We start from the raw sequence: 17,145 nt of genomic DNA on the forward strand, positions 1-17,145 counted from the left end.
ATCAATTCGTTGTCTGTCTGTCAAGAAACCTAGAGGGTACTTTCCGTTGACCTAGAATCATAGGCAGGTACCTAGGTCTTATAGCACACGTGAGGGAAAAAGATCCGAAAACCGTGAATTTATTTACATCACGAAAAAAAAATTAAAATCTCACGAACAAATAATTAAGTGGTATTTTCAACTAATGATTTTAAGCATATTTCGTAATTTAACGACATAATTTTAATGTCCCATCGTGACCACGACCCGTGCAATTGGGTTGAAATATCGACAAATAAAAACAAAAATTAATCGTGGTATGTACCCGTTAAATATACATTAAAATATGCATAAAAAATTTATTTTCAACTTTCAAACTTTTTTCTTTCTTTCTGACTTTCAACTTTTGGGAGTCGATTAAAAAAAGAATTAGGTACCTTGGCGATGGTATTCATATTTGAAACGCATAGTAGGTAGGTACCTATAAGGAAATGAGCTCCCCATTCCACGTGATTGCACTCGAATGCATACATCTATGACATGACGACTGTCATAAAGTGGCCCAGAGTTGCGCAACATTGCGCATCGCATTCACGCATGATGGCTGTTTCTCTGATTGCGCTTCCTCCATCTGTGATTGATCCTAGCCCCTACTACGGGTTTACGAAAGATGATAGCCACGTAAATTGTGAAACGTCACATTCGTCTTAAGGTAAAACTTTTAAAGGTGAGTTTTATTTTCCCAATAGAACTTCTAAATCGCATGCACGCGCTCGAAAAAGTGCGTAATAATAGTCTATTTATGTTTTTTCCACTATATAGCCTTCAAATTTAAAACGCATAGACAAGGAAATAAGCACTCCATTCCACGTGATTGCACTCGAATGCATACACTGTGATTGATCCTAGCCCCTACAACGGGCTTACGAACACGTAAAAGTGAGACACTTTCGAGTTTAGGTTAAATGTGATTTTTATTGTTTGATTTTTACAGTTTTCATTGCGTTGGCACATTTCTTTATGACCTGAATTCAGCGGTTCCCTGTGACTCCTTTGATATCGTCTGTCCACCTAGGCCAGCGTGGGAAGACCTGCGCTTTCCGGTGCGAGGTCGCAATTCTAGCACCTTGGGAGCCCAATGTCTATCGGTTTTCAAACTGTGTACCCTACCCATTGCCACTTCTTCTTCTTCTTCTCGAGTCGACGGTCACCTCAAATACGGGCAGCCCAAAAAGCCGCAACCATGATAGCTCGGTCGGTAGCTTCGTGTAGCTCCTCGTTCGTGCAGGTTTTCGGGCATGCAGGGTACCCAGTCATGTGCGCAATGGTCTGAAGGTGGCCATCGTGGTGAAAAGATAAGTCAGCCTACTGGTTTTGTTTGTGTAGTGCTTCCAAGGACGCCGGGTGCTTGTGATCGGTATAAAACTAAGCACCACACGGCCATCGAGCTATGTCGGTCAGGTAAGTACTCTGGTTTTCATACGGATCTCCTCACTCCTGATTTGATAGTTAGCGACCATGTCTCAGATTAACTAGTAGGCATCGATATAAATGACAAGATATGCCTAAGCGAACAAAATTTTTCACGGTTTTGGAACCAAATAAATCAGCGCCACTTCTTAGATACTAATGAACGACCCGTTTGAAATCCAGACGTCACTGAGGTTGCATTGCATTGGTGCAAAATAAACTTTTTAGGACCAATGAGTCGGTGCCATTTTGCTTGTTCAATGGCCCTGTACTTACGAAGTAATATATAAGTCAATGCTAGTAGGCATTATCTTGAAACTCATCGTAATACTTTTGTAACCTTAGTAGGGGCTCCTACGTAACAATCGTAAATAGTAAATGATATTGAGGAACCAAATTACACCTTGCAACTTGCTCGCCGTGGCCTGAGTCCGTCCACTGTCCATCATTTACATTGTTGCTACCTACCCTACCTACTTGAATAAAGCAATGTTCAGCAGAGGGCAGATATGCGTAGTGTGACGCGTGATTTTGGAAGAAAGAAAAACAGAAATGCTTCAAAGCAGTCGAGCCACTAATTTAATATAAGAATCACATTATAATTAGTTAATTAATTATTTAACAATGAGGAATACAAAAAGCGACGTGTAAATCGAATGGCGGCCAAAGACAAGAGAGAGTCCAAACCAAAAGTCAAATGTCATTTGTATTAAGCTTGTCTATGGCAAGAATGCGTTCAAAATAAGAATGGATACATTCATTTTCCAACAAGCAATTCCATAATATAACGACCTCTCTGGCGCAGTGGTGGGCGCTGTGGTCTGATAAGTGGGACGTCCAAGGTTCGATTTCCAGCAGGGGCAATTTATAATTTCTAAATTGTCTCTGGTCTGTTCTTGTGGGAGCCTCCGCCCGTGGAAACTCATCCGAATAGCCGAGTTGCCCCTTTACAATTTTGTCCATTGCATGGAGTTTCTCTACGTGATCAAATCAGAAATGAGGAGATCCGTAGGAGAAGTAGAGTAACCGACATAGCTCAACGGGTTGCGAAGCTGAAGTGGCAATGGGCAGGGCACATAGTTCGTACAACCGATAGACGTTGGGGTACCAAGGTGTTGGAATGGCGACCTCGCACCGGAAGACGCAGCGTTGGAAGACCCCCCACTAGGTGGACGGACGACATAAGACGAGTCGCAGGGAGCCGCTGAATCCAGGCGGCGCAAGACCGTGGCGTGTGGAAGTCCCTACAAATTTCCAGCAGTGGACGTCTATTGGTTGATGATGGTGATGAATTGCCCATTGCCTTTCTCGTATTTCTTACTAAGTACATTATATTATTTTCTTGTGTAGTGCGCTGTTTAAACTAACTGTTCCTAATTGTATGTTTTGAGTTCAAGTGTGATTGCATTATTTTGCATCGTGCGTTCCTCATACATACTAAGGTAGTACAACGACCAATACGTCAAAGAGAAGACGAAGCGTGTTTGCACATATCTATCTACATATTTTTATTGTAGGCAAGCGTGCTCCAACATAAGGCTGCATCATCACTTTTTTTATATAAAATACTAGCAGAGGCCCGCGACTTCGTCCATTTACGTTTTTGAAAATCCCGCGGGAACTCTTTGATTTTCCGGGATAAAAAGTAGCCTATGTCATTCTTCAGGTCTTAATCTATACCCATGCAAAAAATCACGTAAATCCGTTGCACCGTTGCGACGTGATTGAAGGACAAACCAACAAACCAACAAATCAACAAACCAACAAACCGATAAACCAACAAACCAACAAACAAACACACTTTCACATTTATTATAAAAAATTAAAAAAATTAAAATCTTTTTTATTCGAATAAACTTTTACAAGTACTTATAAAAGTACGTAGGTACGGATTAGCCAAGTTAATTGCTGACTAATATTCACCTTTCCCCTCCAATTAAGCGTAAAGCTTGTGCTTGGAGTAGGTACGACAATAGTGCAACGGGTGGGATTTGAACCGGCGACCCTTTGGTTTTCAGTCCGCTCCTTTAACCGTTGAGCGATCGAGGCTCTTGCCAGCATTTCAGATTGCAGCGAAGTGCTAGTCTATAAATTAAATAAAAATCTGTCCTAACTTGTTAAGAAACATTCAATTTCCCCCGATAAAGACATGACTGTGTGACAGAATTATGTTGGTATCCTGGCATCCTAACCCCTTCCAAACCTACCTGTTGCTTTCGTCAAGTAATAATGTTTCCTATAAAGAAGTTCTCTAGGTTTTATTGACTGAAAACAAAGCATTTAACACTCTGGTAAGAAAGAGGAAGAGGTTCCTCAATGCTAAATGTTGAAGAACACATTTCACGCAGACTTCGATAACACCTAATTTTATTTATCTATCCATTAGCTTATGCCCATGACTTCGTCCACGTGGACTACACCTGTTCAAACCCCGTATTTTACCCCCTTCAGGGGTTGAATTTTCAAAAAATATTTCTTGATAAATCAGTCATTAAGTCAGCTTTTAATTTTATCCTTTACATTTTATTGACCCAGTGATCCTATACTTTGACATAGGAGAGTCTTATATCGGCTCCCTGCAGCTGAGCTGTTTTGAGCACATTGCATGAAAACAAATTACTTATGCAATTGTTCTCATTTCGGATTCTTTGTCGAGATGGCAATCGGGGGCTGTGCGGATGTGCGGGACGTCCCCACCCCGATTGCCATCTCGACCTCGGTAGCAGGGTAGCGCGACTGGTTGCGCCGTCACTGGTGTCCTAGACAGTGCGACAAGGCTATCTTGGCGCGTGGCAAAAATCGGAACTAACGTTCCCGTCAAGTGTTACATTTGTTCTTGTTTGAATATTCACAGCCTTTGTTCTCCAACAGCGCCCCCCTGTCAATGTCATTCAAGTGCCAAGAGAGCCTTGTCGCACTGTAATTCAAGTTGCATATTAATTACCTAACTAGGTAGTTACTTATATTACAACGAGTAAAAATAAGCAAGTCATCATTTCGACATGATGCGGAAAATTTTACTTTTGAAACACGGTAAAAGTTATTGAAGCGAACTAATTTACACCGAAATCGTTTGGTATTCGGAGATATTTTCCTTGTTACAAAATTACGCACTAAATAATTACCCAAGAGTACCTAACGTTGGAAAGTCCATTACTTGGCTTACTTCACCATTCATCTATATCTAAATATATAAAAGGAAAGGGTGACTGACTGACTGACTGACTGACTGACTGACTGACTGACAGACTGACAGACTGACTGACTGATCTATCAAGGCACAGCTCAAATTACTGGACGGATTGGGCTGAAATTTGGCATGCAGATAGCTATTATGACGTAGGCGTCCGCTAAGAAAGGGTTTTTGAAAATTCAACCCCTAAGGGGGTGAAATAGGGGTTTGAAATTTGTGTAGTCCACGCCGACGAAGTCGCGAGCATAAGCTAGTTAATATTATAAAGAGGTAATGTCGTTAAGTTTGTTTGTAGGGGGTAATCTCTGGATCTACTGAACCGATTTTGAAAATTCTTTCACCAATAGAAAGCTACATTATTCCTAAATGACATAGGCTATATTATATACACGCGGGCAAAGCCGCGGGGATCAGCTAGTCATATTATATAGGTAAAGGACAACATTTTGAACACCTATTTCACCCCTTTAGAGGTTGAATTATAAAGTATCCTTTCTTAGCGGATGTCTACGTCATAATAGCTATCTACATGCCTTTCACCCTGTCCGTCCAGTAGTTTGAGCTGTGCGCTATCAGCTATCAGTCAGTCAGTCCTTTTGCATTTTAAATGTTTAGATAAGGACGCAACCGAGCTTCGCTAGGCGTATTTCGGGTTTTTCTCGAAACTCAGAGATGCCATTTATCCAGATCATTATCTTAGTAGGTAGAGTAAGTACCTACCTAGGTAAACTATCTAAATACACATCCAAATCGTTAGAGCCATTTCCAATTAACTACATTTAAATACAAAAGAAGTAGCTGATGCCCGCGTGGATTAAGGATTTAAAATGCTGTAGGAATTCTTTAGTTTGTCGGGATAAAAAGTAGCCTTTGTTATCATATACTCCAGATTTTTAACTAACTACGTGTACTATAATTAAATGAGTTGTTATTCTAAGAAGTTAGTATATCCATGCAAAAATCGCGCTGCTCCGTTGCGACGTGTTTGACGGCAAACCAATAAATCAGCAAATAATTCGCATTTATTTATTATCGGTAGTGATGATTGTCGTGGTCGGCAAGGGGCAGTTAATTAATTTTTTTTTAAACTTATCTTAGGTAGGGCTAAACAAAATACCCGCATTTTTTCGGAGGTTCTGAAGTCTGAACTTCCGAACTTTTGTTCGCCAGGCAAATAAAGTTACCTCTGCATCAAGTCGTCATAAAATCAAATTATGTATTTCGACTTTTGGGCATTTCGTATGAATCTCTAGTATGGGATTGCCAATCTTGGTTTTTAGTGTGGACTCAAAGTCCACTTGGAACGGTGTAGCACTTGCGAAAGTGCCTCGCGAATTGCTGTGTCACCTCGATTATACAATACGCATGCGTAGAAAGTGGATTCTCTGAATAATAAATTTTTTTTTGATAAAAATTCTTTTTGTTGACAGAAACAGCTACTTACAGCTATTAAATTGCGGTTAATAATATTTGTAGCGGTGATATATTATACTCAAACTTAGTTCGAACGAAGACCGAAACGAAGCCGAGCTCCTACTTGGGAGGGTCTGAGGTTCGATTCCGGGCTCTCTAACATTTCGGAGTTAAGTTTCGTTAGTTACATTTTAATCAATTACTTACATATCACTTGCTTTAATGATGAAGGAAAACGTCGTAAGGAAACCTGCATGGCTGAGAGTTCTCCATGATGTTCTCAAAGGTTTCAAACACCTTTGAGAACATCATGGACTTGGCCAGGTGGTGGACTATGGAGAACCCCTTCTCATTCTGAGAGCCGCGCCACCCGTGCTCAGTAATGAGCCGGTGATGGGTTGATCATGATGACAGAAATAGGCATCAAATTGGTTAAGTTAACTTTGTTCGTAGCGTTGATATAGGAGGGGTGAAGGGCCTGACTACCTGCCCATATTACCTATGGGCCTGACGTTTGATTCTGGGCTCTCAAAATATATTTACAGTACCTAGATGGCAGAAAATATTGAACATCGACCTTTAGAAAAAGATAGTGGTTTCTTAGAGCGTTGTCTCCGTCGTTAAGACCGACAAAACGTCACATACGTATGAGTGACAGAGACAACGCTCTAAGAAGCCGAAACCTCTTTCTAATAGTCGATGTACAATATTTCCTGCCGGCTAACTACCTGTAATAGTACTATACTAATTTGGTGACACCAACCAAGACTTAAAACCTAGAATCCAGAGCTGCGTGAAAAGCACATAGATTAAATTTTTTAAACTGTCAGCGACCCTGTATAGTCTGTGCTTTACTCTATGCTCTATAGGCTGTCACTGTCAAATTTGAATTAAATTCACGCGGGTGATCCAATAGGCTAAAAAACGAGATTGCGTATTTCTTTTTTCTAAAGAAATATTTATTCAAATAATTCGTGCAAATACATACAACATACTATCAATTTCCAACAATATAAATCCAAACTCAAATTGTCATGAAGTGAAGGAATTTACAAAAGCTTCAGGGTTTTAAGTTTATTAAATTACCTTTTCCAAGTATTGATTTTTCTGCCTCAAAGGTAAACTCTGGTAAACATTTACATTTTATGTTGATGATGAAAAGAGCTTTTATAGAGTTTAACTGAATATACTATTAGTGTCTTTTATGGTCGTAATAAATCTTTGTGCAATTTAAAGCTGTTTTGAAGTACTATTAAGTGTATTTGAAGTGATTTTGTTTGCAGTATAAATGGCTAAACAAATAGCTGACGTACAAATCCATGCTTCCGACGCGTTGGAAGATGATAACTTGGATGTCAGTGTGGACCTCATTGATGATGGACTCTATTTAGGTACCTACTTACTTGAGAACATATTTTTCAAAATAAAATTTCCCTTAGATTGGGCAATGTTTCCTTCACATCTTAACAGTTAATTTAGCAGAAATCTGTATTCCTTATCCCTGTTATACAAAGTTATGTATTCTCTTGATAATTATGTAGTTAAATCAAAGAATTCCCTATCTATTTTGATTTCCAGGCAACTTGGCTTGTGCACGAGACTCCAAGACCCTAGAACAACTAAAGATAACTCACATCCTCACTATTGACTTGGTGCCACTGCCTAGGAGCATCTTGGAGCGCTCCACTCTCACCTTCAAGTATATTAAATGTAAGAATTTAATTTACACTAGCTTATGCTCACGACTTCGTTCGCGTGGACTACACAAATTTCAAACCAATAGTTAAGTTGAATTTTCGGAAATCCTTTCTTAGCGGATGCCTACGTCATAATAGCTATCTGCATGCCAAATTTCAGCCCGATCCGTCCAGTTGTTTGAGTTGTTTGAGCGTTGATAGATCAGTCAGTCAGTCACATTTTGCTTTTATATATTTAAATTATGATTGACGTTGCAGCTGCAAATAATACAAGTATTTCAAGGAACCACAAGCTTTTTTCTAATAATAATTCACTATTATATGCCAAAACAGATACAACACGCAGTATGTGATATGATAACCTGTAAGATACTACATGCAAACTCAAACTCTAATTATTTATTCACAAAAGGTAAAATGTTACGTTTCCTGATTGTCAAAATTTTTATTTGTAAGATACATACGTAAAACTAAAGCTGCGAGGGTTCCAAACGCGCCCAGGTCTGCAGTGTGTGATATACACAATCGACCCTCCCACTACTAGAGAATCAGAAAAATCAAGCAATGCACACATACATTTTTTTTTTATTTATCACAAAAAAATCACCTTCATTGAATATTGTTTTTCTATAATAATTTTCAGTGGCCGATGTACCAAAGGAAGACCTTATAAGTCACTTGCCGGAGAGCAATGACTTCATTAAGCAAGCTGTTGCCAGCGGAGGAACAGTTCTTGTACATTGGTAAGTATTTACATTATTATTAGGTAGTAGCTGATGCCCGCGACTTCGTCCGTGTTGATTTACATTTTTCAAAATCCCGCGGGAACTCTTAGATTTTCCGGGCTAAAAAGTAGCCTATGTGTTAATCCAGGGTATAATATATCTCCATTCCAAATTTCATCCAAATCCGTTCACCCGTTTTTGCGTGATTGAGTAACAAACATCCACACTTTCACATTTATAATATTATATATTAGGATATTTTAGGATTACGATTAGTGTTCCGTATATAAAGAAATCCTCATAGGATCACTTTTGTTGTCTGTCTGTCTGTCCGTTCGTCCGTCCATTGTGTCTGTCAAGTAAACCTATAGGGTACATCCTGTTGGCCTAGAATCATGAAATTAGGCGGCAGGCGGCCTTACAGCACAAGTAAAGGCAAGAACTGTGAAATTGTGGTTATATCACAAAAAAAATAATTTACTAAGTCACATATAGATGGCGCAGTCCATCTTTAACTTGCAGTGTTCTACATAAATGTGTTAGGTTATCTCTTGTACGAGGATACGGAACCCTTCGTGTGCGAGTCCGACTCGCACTCGACTTTTCTGCCGCGTACTGTAAGTTTGTTTGTAGGGCGTAATCTCTGGAACTACTGAACAGATTTTGTAAATTCTTTCACTAGTCTTTAACTTCAATGCTACATATAGCGGTTCGCTAGTCTAAATATATAAAAGGAAAAGGTGACCGACTGACTAACTGACTGATCTATCAACGCACAGCTCAAACTACTGGACGGGTCGGGCTGAAATTTGGCATGTAGATAGCTATTATGACGTAGGCATCCGCTAAGATAAGATTTTTGAAAATTCAACTCCTAATGGGGTGAAATAGCGATTTGAAATTTGTTTAGGTTACGCGGACGAAGTCGCGAGCATAAGCTAGTAATTAATAAAAAACCACGTTTCAGTTACTTCGGCGTATCGCGCTCAGCGGCGTTCGTGATAGCATACGTAATGGAAAAGTATGGTCTCTGTTACGAAGAAGCCTTCCGCCTAGTCAAGACGAAACGGCGCTTCATCGGCCCAAACGTGGGCTTCGTGGCCCAACTCAAGCTCTTTGGGCACATGGGCTACACCATCAATAGGGATGATCCCAGGTTCAAACAGTTCCGGTTGAAGATGGCCGGACAGAAGTTGAAACAAGGTGAGAACCACTACCCACCAGTTTTTTTTATTTTGTTATTTATTAATTTCTTGCTTGTTTTGCAGTTAAAATCCTGCCTCAACTGTTTGCGGACCTGGTGAAACCAGATCCGGGTCTGATCCGGGAGAGACCGGATCCGATCGTGTACCGGTGCAAGAAGTGTCGCCGGATCGTCGCCAGCCAGAGCAATATCATTCCACACTTACCCAAACAGGTAAGTGCTAGATATTTCTGTCTTTTTAAGAGATTTTTTAAAAATAAGAATATTAGCCAAGGTAATTACTGACTATTATTCCCCTTTCCCCTCCAATTAAGCATAAAGCTTGTGCTAGGAGTAGGTACGATAATAATGCAACGGGTGGGATTTGAACCGGTGACCTTTCGGTTTTCAGTTTCCTTTAACCGTTGAGCTATCGAGGCTCTCATTTTAATACTTCCCTCAAATAATTCCGAGCTTACTTAATGAGGTTACTGTCTTAAATATATATCTATATCTATAAAAGGAAATGGTGACTGACTGACTGACTGATCTATCAACGCACAGCTCAAACTACTGGACGGATCGGGCTAAAATTTGGCACGCAGGTAGCTATTATAACGTAGGCATCCGCTAAGAAAGGATTTTTGAAATAGGGGTTTGAATTTGTGTTGTCCACATGGATGAAATCGTGAGCATATTAAGCTAGTCTTAAATATATATATCTATCATCCCTGAGAGTCCCAATATAGCCGCTCCATACGTCATCACAGGTAGGACACACTCATTGAAGACCTTAGTCTAAGGCTTTGCGGTATCGACGATTCGAAGACGCATCCACATAAAAATATCTTAGCGTTTAAACTATCGTTAGTGATTTCCATTATATATAATATCTGTAATCTGTCCCAACTTTACTCACGTGTTTAGTCGACGTTAGCCCGCAGTCACAATCGCGACGCGGGCGCGAACTGACTCCCTTGAAAAAGGACCCCGGATGGGTTCGAAACTAGTCGGGCTAACGTCGACTAAACACGTGAGTACAGCCGGGACAGATATTATGTATAAAAACTACCTTATGGTCGCGACTTCGTCCGCGTGGACTACACAAATTTCAAACCTCTATTTCACCCCCTTAGGGGTTGAATTTTCTAAAATCCTTTCTTAGCGGATGCCTACGTCACAATAGCTATCTGCATGCCAAATTTTAGCCCGATCCGTCCAGTAGTTTCAGCTGTGCGTTGATAGATCAGTCAGTCAGTCAGTCACCTTTTCCTTTTATATATATAGACTAGCTTATGCTCGCGACTTCGTCCGCGTGGACTACAAAATTTCAAACCCCTATTAACCCCCTTAGGAGTTGAATTTTCAAAAATCCTTTCTTAGCGGATGCCTACGTCATAATAGCTATCTTTATGCCAAATTTCAGCCCGATCCGTCCTGTAGTTTCAGCTGTGCGTTGATAGATCAGTCAGTCAGTCACCTTTTCCTTTTTTATATATATAGATATATAAATTGACAGGTGAAGATAGACCTGGCCAAGAAGAACATCCGTCCCCCGCCGAGCAAGCTGACCAGTCTGACGTGCGCCGAGAACGGCCAGCTGCTCATCGAGAAGCTCAAGAGTCTCGCGTGCCAGATCATGGACACCAGCGCCGAGCGCGAGGACTCCAGCGACGACAGCGCGGGCAAGAGCTGCCCAACCAGCGAGGAGGGACCCAGCCAGGTTTGTGCCCACTGTTGGACATGATATATGACATGATATATGTGTAAGTATATGTATTGTCTGTTCTTTGTTTTTCTTTTTTTTTAATATTTAGTTAGTATATTATAATATAGTAATATTATTTATTTATAATCTTTTTTTTTTAATGATATAAGTAGGCATGATGTAATGCGCAGACGTACGCATTGAGGGTCAAACCTCTGTGGTTTTTACAATGCGTGCTACCTATTATGTGTAATTTTCTCTTGTATGTTAATAATTAAAAAAAAAAAAAAAAACATAAACCTTCCCGAGAGCGCGCCATCACACACGGTCTTCTGCCTTCCTCATCCACCCACTTTCTTAGTTTCTTTCTTTCTTTCATATGTAATATTGAGACTCAATAGCTCAACCGGTATAGGAGTGGACTGAAAACCGAAAGGTCGACGGTTCAAATCCAGCCCGTTGCACCATTGTCGTACCTACTCCTAGCACAAGCCTGACGCTTAATTGGAGAGGAAAGGGGAATATTAGTCATTTAATATGGCTAACATTCTATTAAAAAAAATGTAATACCACCTGGAGAAAACTCTTCCCATTGTTACAGCTGAATGCATAATTTTATATTCACCGCACCGTAACTTAGCTTGTTTCCAAAAATCTATGTACCTTAAAACCTTATCTGACTTGTCTTTAAAATCTATGCATTCTAAAAATCTTATCTGGCTTGTCTTCAAAATCCATGCACACTAAAAATATTATCTGGTTTGTCTTCAAAATTGATGTGCCCTAAAAATCCTTATCTGACTTGTCTTCAAAATTCGTGCACCCTAAATACCTTATTTGGCTTGTCTTCAAAATCCATGCACCCTTAAAACCTTATCTGACTTGTCTTCAAAATACATGCGCCCTAAAAAATGTTATCTGGCTTGCCTTCAAAATCCATGCACCCTAAAAATATTATCTGGCTTGTCTTCAAAATTGATGTGCCCTAAAAATCCTTATCTGACTTGTCTTCAAAATTCGTGCACCCTAAAAACCTTATCTGGCTGGTCTTCAAAATCCATGCGCTCTAAAAACCTTATCTGGCTTGTCTCCAAAATCGATGCGCCTTAAAAACTTTATCTGGCTTGTCTTAAAAATTTATGCACTTTAAAATACCTTATCTAAAATGTTTTCAGGTTTTAGATGGCTACAGTGAAAACAACATGGTCGACGCCAGCATAGTACCGCGAGATGCGCCAGAGATCTGTCGGCTGATGTGGTTCGTGGAGCCGATGAGCTGGATGAAGGACGTGCCTCGCTGTCCGCAGGGCAAGCTGCACTGCCCCAAGTGCCAGAACAAGATCGGCAGCTTCAGTTGGGTCATGGGTGAGTATATACATGAGATCTGTCGGCTGATGTGGTTCGTGGAGCCGATGAGCTGGATGAAGGACGTGCCTCGCTGTCCGCAGGGCAAGCTGCACTGCCCCAAGTGCCAGAACAAGATCGGCAGCTTCAGTTGGGTCATGGGTGAGTATATACATGAGATCTGTCGGCTGATGTGGTTCGTGGAGCCGATGAGCTGGATGAAGGACGTGCCTCGCTGTCCGCAGGGCAAGCTGCACTGCCCCAAGTGCCAGAACAAGATCGGCAGCTTCAGTTGGGTCATGGGTGAGTATATACATGAGATCTGTCGGCTGATGTGGTTCGTGGAGCCGATGAGCTGGATGAAGGACGTGCCTCGCTGTCCGCAGGGCAAGCTGTACTGTAGAAAAAAATTAAAATAATGTCCAACAAAAAAATAGTTAAAAACAAAACATTTTTGTTTAAAACAAGATTAAATGTTTAACATGTTTTAAAACACTTGTCTTCAATGCTTAAAACAGACTGAATCATTCACGAAGTGATATCATAACCTACATTTCAGATTAATATGATGATTTAGTGATGAATGATGCGCAAACGCATATAATTATTTAGTTCATACAATACAATTTTTTTTTATTAATAATTAGAAGACAATATTCCTCATTTCGTTCCAAAACTTTTCATAATTTACAAAGGCCAAAAAACAAATTTAAAAAATTTATGATTGTTGAAAAAATACTCCTGGATCTTTCGTTACAATAATTTAATGTTACTCTTCAAGATTTATAAGGATAAAAAGGCCACTCAGAAAGCGACAGCATCCCACGCCTGGCCTCGTAAAGGCCAGGTGAACGATCATCGAAGACTGGAGGCCGTACAGCCCCCGTCCGCCTCACGCTCAGGACGCCGCGCCACGTCTCATCAACGTGACCTGTACTAGGCTCCACTTTAGTGTGGGTCTCGTGAAGAACTTACTATAGAAATGATCCTATGAAGTAAGGTCTTAACAGTTGTTTGTCGTATGGGCTGAGGTCATTACCCGTGCGAGAATCTTCACAGCGCAATATTGTCTTACGCTTTCGAAGAGTAACGCCATCTAGCGATAGTTTAGTAAATTAACTGTCGGAACCAGAATCTATGGCCGACGTCAGCGCAGATGAGCTGTTCCATTCACGTAGTCGAGGCGATTTATCACGAACTAAAATATTATAAAAAATAAGTTTCATAAAAGGATATTATTAATCTATTATCAGGTATTTTTAATAAGAGAAATCGTCACCAATCTCCCTTGAACACAGTAATTATTATCTACTAGATGATGCCCGCGACTTCGTCCACGTGGATTTAGGTTTTTAAAAATCCCGTGGGAACTCTTTGATTTTCCGGGATAAAAAGTAGCATATGGCCTTCCCCGGGATGCAAGCTATCTCTGTACTAAATTTCATTAAAATCAGTTGAACGGATGAGCCGTAAAAAGCTAGCAGACAGACAGACACACTTTCGCATTTATAATATTAGTATGGATTACCTTATAATAAAGATACCGCCATCTATAAAGTCATGCGTCTACGCATGAACTTTATAACGCCATCTCTTGACAACATATAAAAACATCGGGTTGTCTAGAAATGTTTTTCTGTATGTTTTTGTTCTCATTTGTACATTATTGATATTCGAATTAGGTTACTTAAATCGATCTTGGGAATGAATAATAATGCAATACTTTTAAGTAATTATTGTGGCTAATTCCGTTGTACACAATCTCTAAACTAAACTAAAATGTCACGCCTAAATCTATTGCTATCCCTTTCATAATGTTGCTTGCGGAAAAGTATGGCACTAGATTTAGACCTGCTAATTTAGTTTAGTTTAGAGATTGTGTACAAGAGAATCGGCCCCAATGCCTACCCTATATGGGTAGGTACTAGGGTAACTTCAAGTAACACCATCTCTTGTCAGCATGTGAAAACATTGCTCTTTTATTTTAAAAAAGCTTTTTTCAGAATCCAACAGAGTTGCCGCGGGATTTTCAAAAACCGAAATCCACGCGGACGAAGTCGCAGGTATCATCTATGTAGTAGGTGTGGTGTATCTATAAAAAGAAAAGTCCTATTCACTTACGACACATAAACGTCAAACCTAAACGTTTATACCTAGAAAGCTGAAGTTTTGCACAGAGGTTCCTTCTATATGGTAGTAAAAGAAAAAGGCCAGATTATTCGAAACATCCAGGCTTTCCGAAGGCTGAAAAGTTTAATAAAGGTTTTTGATTTTACTTGTATGTTTTTTTCCAGGATGCAAATGTCCCTGCGGTCAAAAAGTGGCCCCCGCGTTCTACCTGGTGCCTTCGAAGGTGGAGTGGTCGAACATCGTGCAAAATGTACAGTTTACTGTATAAAGCTTGACCAGAAAAATAAAACACCCGCCATATTGCGGAAAACCCGTGGAACTAATTTAATACAAGACCAGCAGGGCGATTGTCTAAAACCTGCATCAATCATTATTCAAAGTCAAAGTCAAAGTCAAATGATTTATTCAAAATAGGTAATAAATTACTCGTATTGATGGTCTGGTATGGTGTTACATTTGTAAGATATAGTGGTGATAATTATTACGCAAACTTAAAACTAAAGCTACGAGGGTTCCAAACGCGCCCAGGTCTGAGAAGAGCCCACAACAAACTCAAATGTTCTGATTGGCTGAATTTGTGCGATTCTTGTTGCAACAATGCATTGTGGCCAATAGTGAGCGAGCATTAACCAATCAGAGATGATTGCGATCGTGACATTGTAGCTGTCAAACAACCGCGGTAGGGCCACATATAGATATTGACCATAGACAATATACTAGTGGCGCCCTCAGAGCAAGTGTTTTATATTCTTGGTCAGGCTAAAGGTGTTTGATGTTATAAGTCTCGCAAATTGCACTGGAACCATGTCTCATTAACATCAAAATAACGTCATTTTAACGTATATTTAAGTAAAAATATACCATCAGCTCGAAACTTCAGCGGCGAAGACAAACTTAAAATGGCGGCCACGCGCATTAACAATTTGCAGGACCTAAACTGTGTTGTGTAGAACTCTGTGACGCTATTCTCTTCCATTGTGGCTCCATTTTTACCCGACTACGGCGAAGCCAAAAGGAAGGGTTATAATTTTAGCAGTATGAATCTAAGTTTGTATTTATGTGTGTTCCACCGTAACGCCTAACCTACTAAACCGATTTTGATGAATGAGGTGTCAATCGATTTGTTATTATAGCCCGGGTGACAAAGGCTACATTTTAAATGAACAAAATCAATATGGTGGATGTTGCACCCAAAAAAGAGGGGGCCTCAAAAAAAATTTTTTTTTTTGCTATTGTATCGAGTGGGGTTGTCAAATGAAAGAGGAGAAAATTTTGAGTTCATAAATATAAATATACTACACAATTAAAATATACCAAGCGACAGAAAAACAATTTTAACTCAAAATTGGATTTTAATGACATATTAAAACTTATTGTTTATAGTCTTTTTAGGTGTAGATAATAATTAAAGGTGATTTTGAGCGTGAGATTAGAGCTCTATCTTTGACATTGCTCAGATTTAGAGTTGGTTTGTTTATAACACTTTTTTTTTGTTTTACAAACTAGTAAATCACTAGTAAATAGTAAAACACTTATAGTAAATCTTTCAGTTTCAATAACTTGTTGCCAATGATATTATATAATTTATGTAAAAAAGTAGATAGATAATTAAAACTACATTTGGGTCATATTTTATAGACCGCTATAGTATATAGTCGTCAGTTCTCGTGCTTTTTGCAGGGTTTTGTTGAAGAAAAAAAACGGTTTAAAAAAAAATTAAACTGGTTTATTTAAAAAAAAACATGTTTAAAATACGTGATTTGTGCCAATAGGATCTTGGACTGTAGTAATGATTTTTTTAACATAAAAATGCGGGAAAAGATTTTTTATGTTTATAAAATTCAAAAGTATTTGTCGCTTTCCGTACAGCGTCACTTTCATAATGAATTATTTAATTAAAAAAATAAATGTCATGATTTTTTAAATTATTTTCTTTGACTAGCCCCATAAACTACCGCTATACAAAAAATCGGCCAAGTGCGAATCAGGCTCGCGCAACGAGTGTTCCGTACTACAGTTGTATTTTTTCGACATTTGGCATGATAATTCAAAAACTATGATGCATAAAAATAAATAAAAATCTGTTTTAGAATGCACAAGTGAAAACCTTTCATATGGTACCCCACTTGATATAGTTATCTTACTTCAAAAATAGAAAATACAAATTATTAGTTTATGTATTTATAATACAATTTTTTTTGTGTGTGATGTAACCACAAATTCACGGTTTTCAGATTTTCCCGCGAATGCCTGCTATAAGACCTACCTACCTGCCAAATTTCATGATTCTAGGTCAACGGGAA

The 17,145-nt window shown here is 39.3% G+C and overlaps 1 protein-coding gene and 1 non-coding gene across 3 annotated transcripts; one reads left to right on the top strand and one right to left on the bottom strand.

The window, feature by feature from the left end:
- Positions 1–6,950: 6,950 nt before the first annotated feature.
- Positions 6,951–17,112, top strand: LOC117997104 (dual specificity protein phosphatase MPK-4-like). Of its 2 annotated transcripts, none has more exons than XM_069498012.1 (9): positions 6,951–7,183; positions 7,339–7,446; positions 7,634–7,765; positions 8,396–8,495; positions 9,445–9,680; positions 9,746–9,894; positions 11,180–11,383; positions 12,544–13,015; positions 15,007–17,112. In XM_069498012.1, the coding sequence occupies exons 2-9, from the start codon at positions 7,344–7,346 to the stop codon at positions 15,108–15,110; spliced, it is 1,500 nt and encodes a 499-aa protein (XP_069354113.1). In that variant the 5' UTR covers positions 6,951–7,183; positions 7,339–7,343; the 3' UTR covers positions 15,111–17,112. The 2 variants fall into 2 exon arrangements, with proteins under 2 accessions (XP_069354113.1, XP_034841161.1); XM_034985270.2 differs by having other exon boundaries at positions 6,951–7,173.
- Positions 13,512–13,717, bottom strand: LOC117982009 (small nucleolar RNA U3). Its single transcript, XR_004673442.1, has one exon. It is a non-coding gene; the product is annotated as a small nucleolar RNA U3 (small nucleolar RNA).
- Positions 17,113–17,145: the final 33 nt, after the last annotated feature.

The sequence above is a fragment of the Maniola hyperantus genome, chromosome 4, assembly GCF_902806685.2.
Source record: "Maniola hyperantus chromosome 4, iAphHyp1.2, whole genome shotgun sequence".
In the NCBI taxonomy this organism is placed as follows: domain Eukaryota; kingdom Metazoa; phylum Arthropoda; class Insecta; order Lepidoptera; family Nymphalidae; genus Maniola; species Maniola hyperantus.

Bases quoted from the DNA above. Each gene is read 5' to 3' on its own strand.
- LOC117997104 (XM_069498012.1), top strand. From the start codon at position 7,344: ATGGCTAAACAAATAGCTGACGTACAAATCCATGCTTCCGACGCGTTG. The intron at 7,447-7,633 runs GTACCTACTTAC...TTTGATTTCCAG, and splicing joins TGATGATGGACTCTATTTAG to GCAACTTGGCTTGTGCACGA. The intron at 8,496-9,444 runs GTAAGTATTTAC...ACCACGTTTCAG, and splicing joins GGAACAGTTCTTGTACATTG to TTACTTCGGCGTATCGCGCT.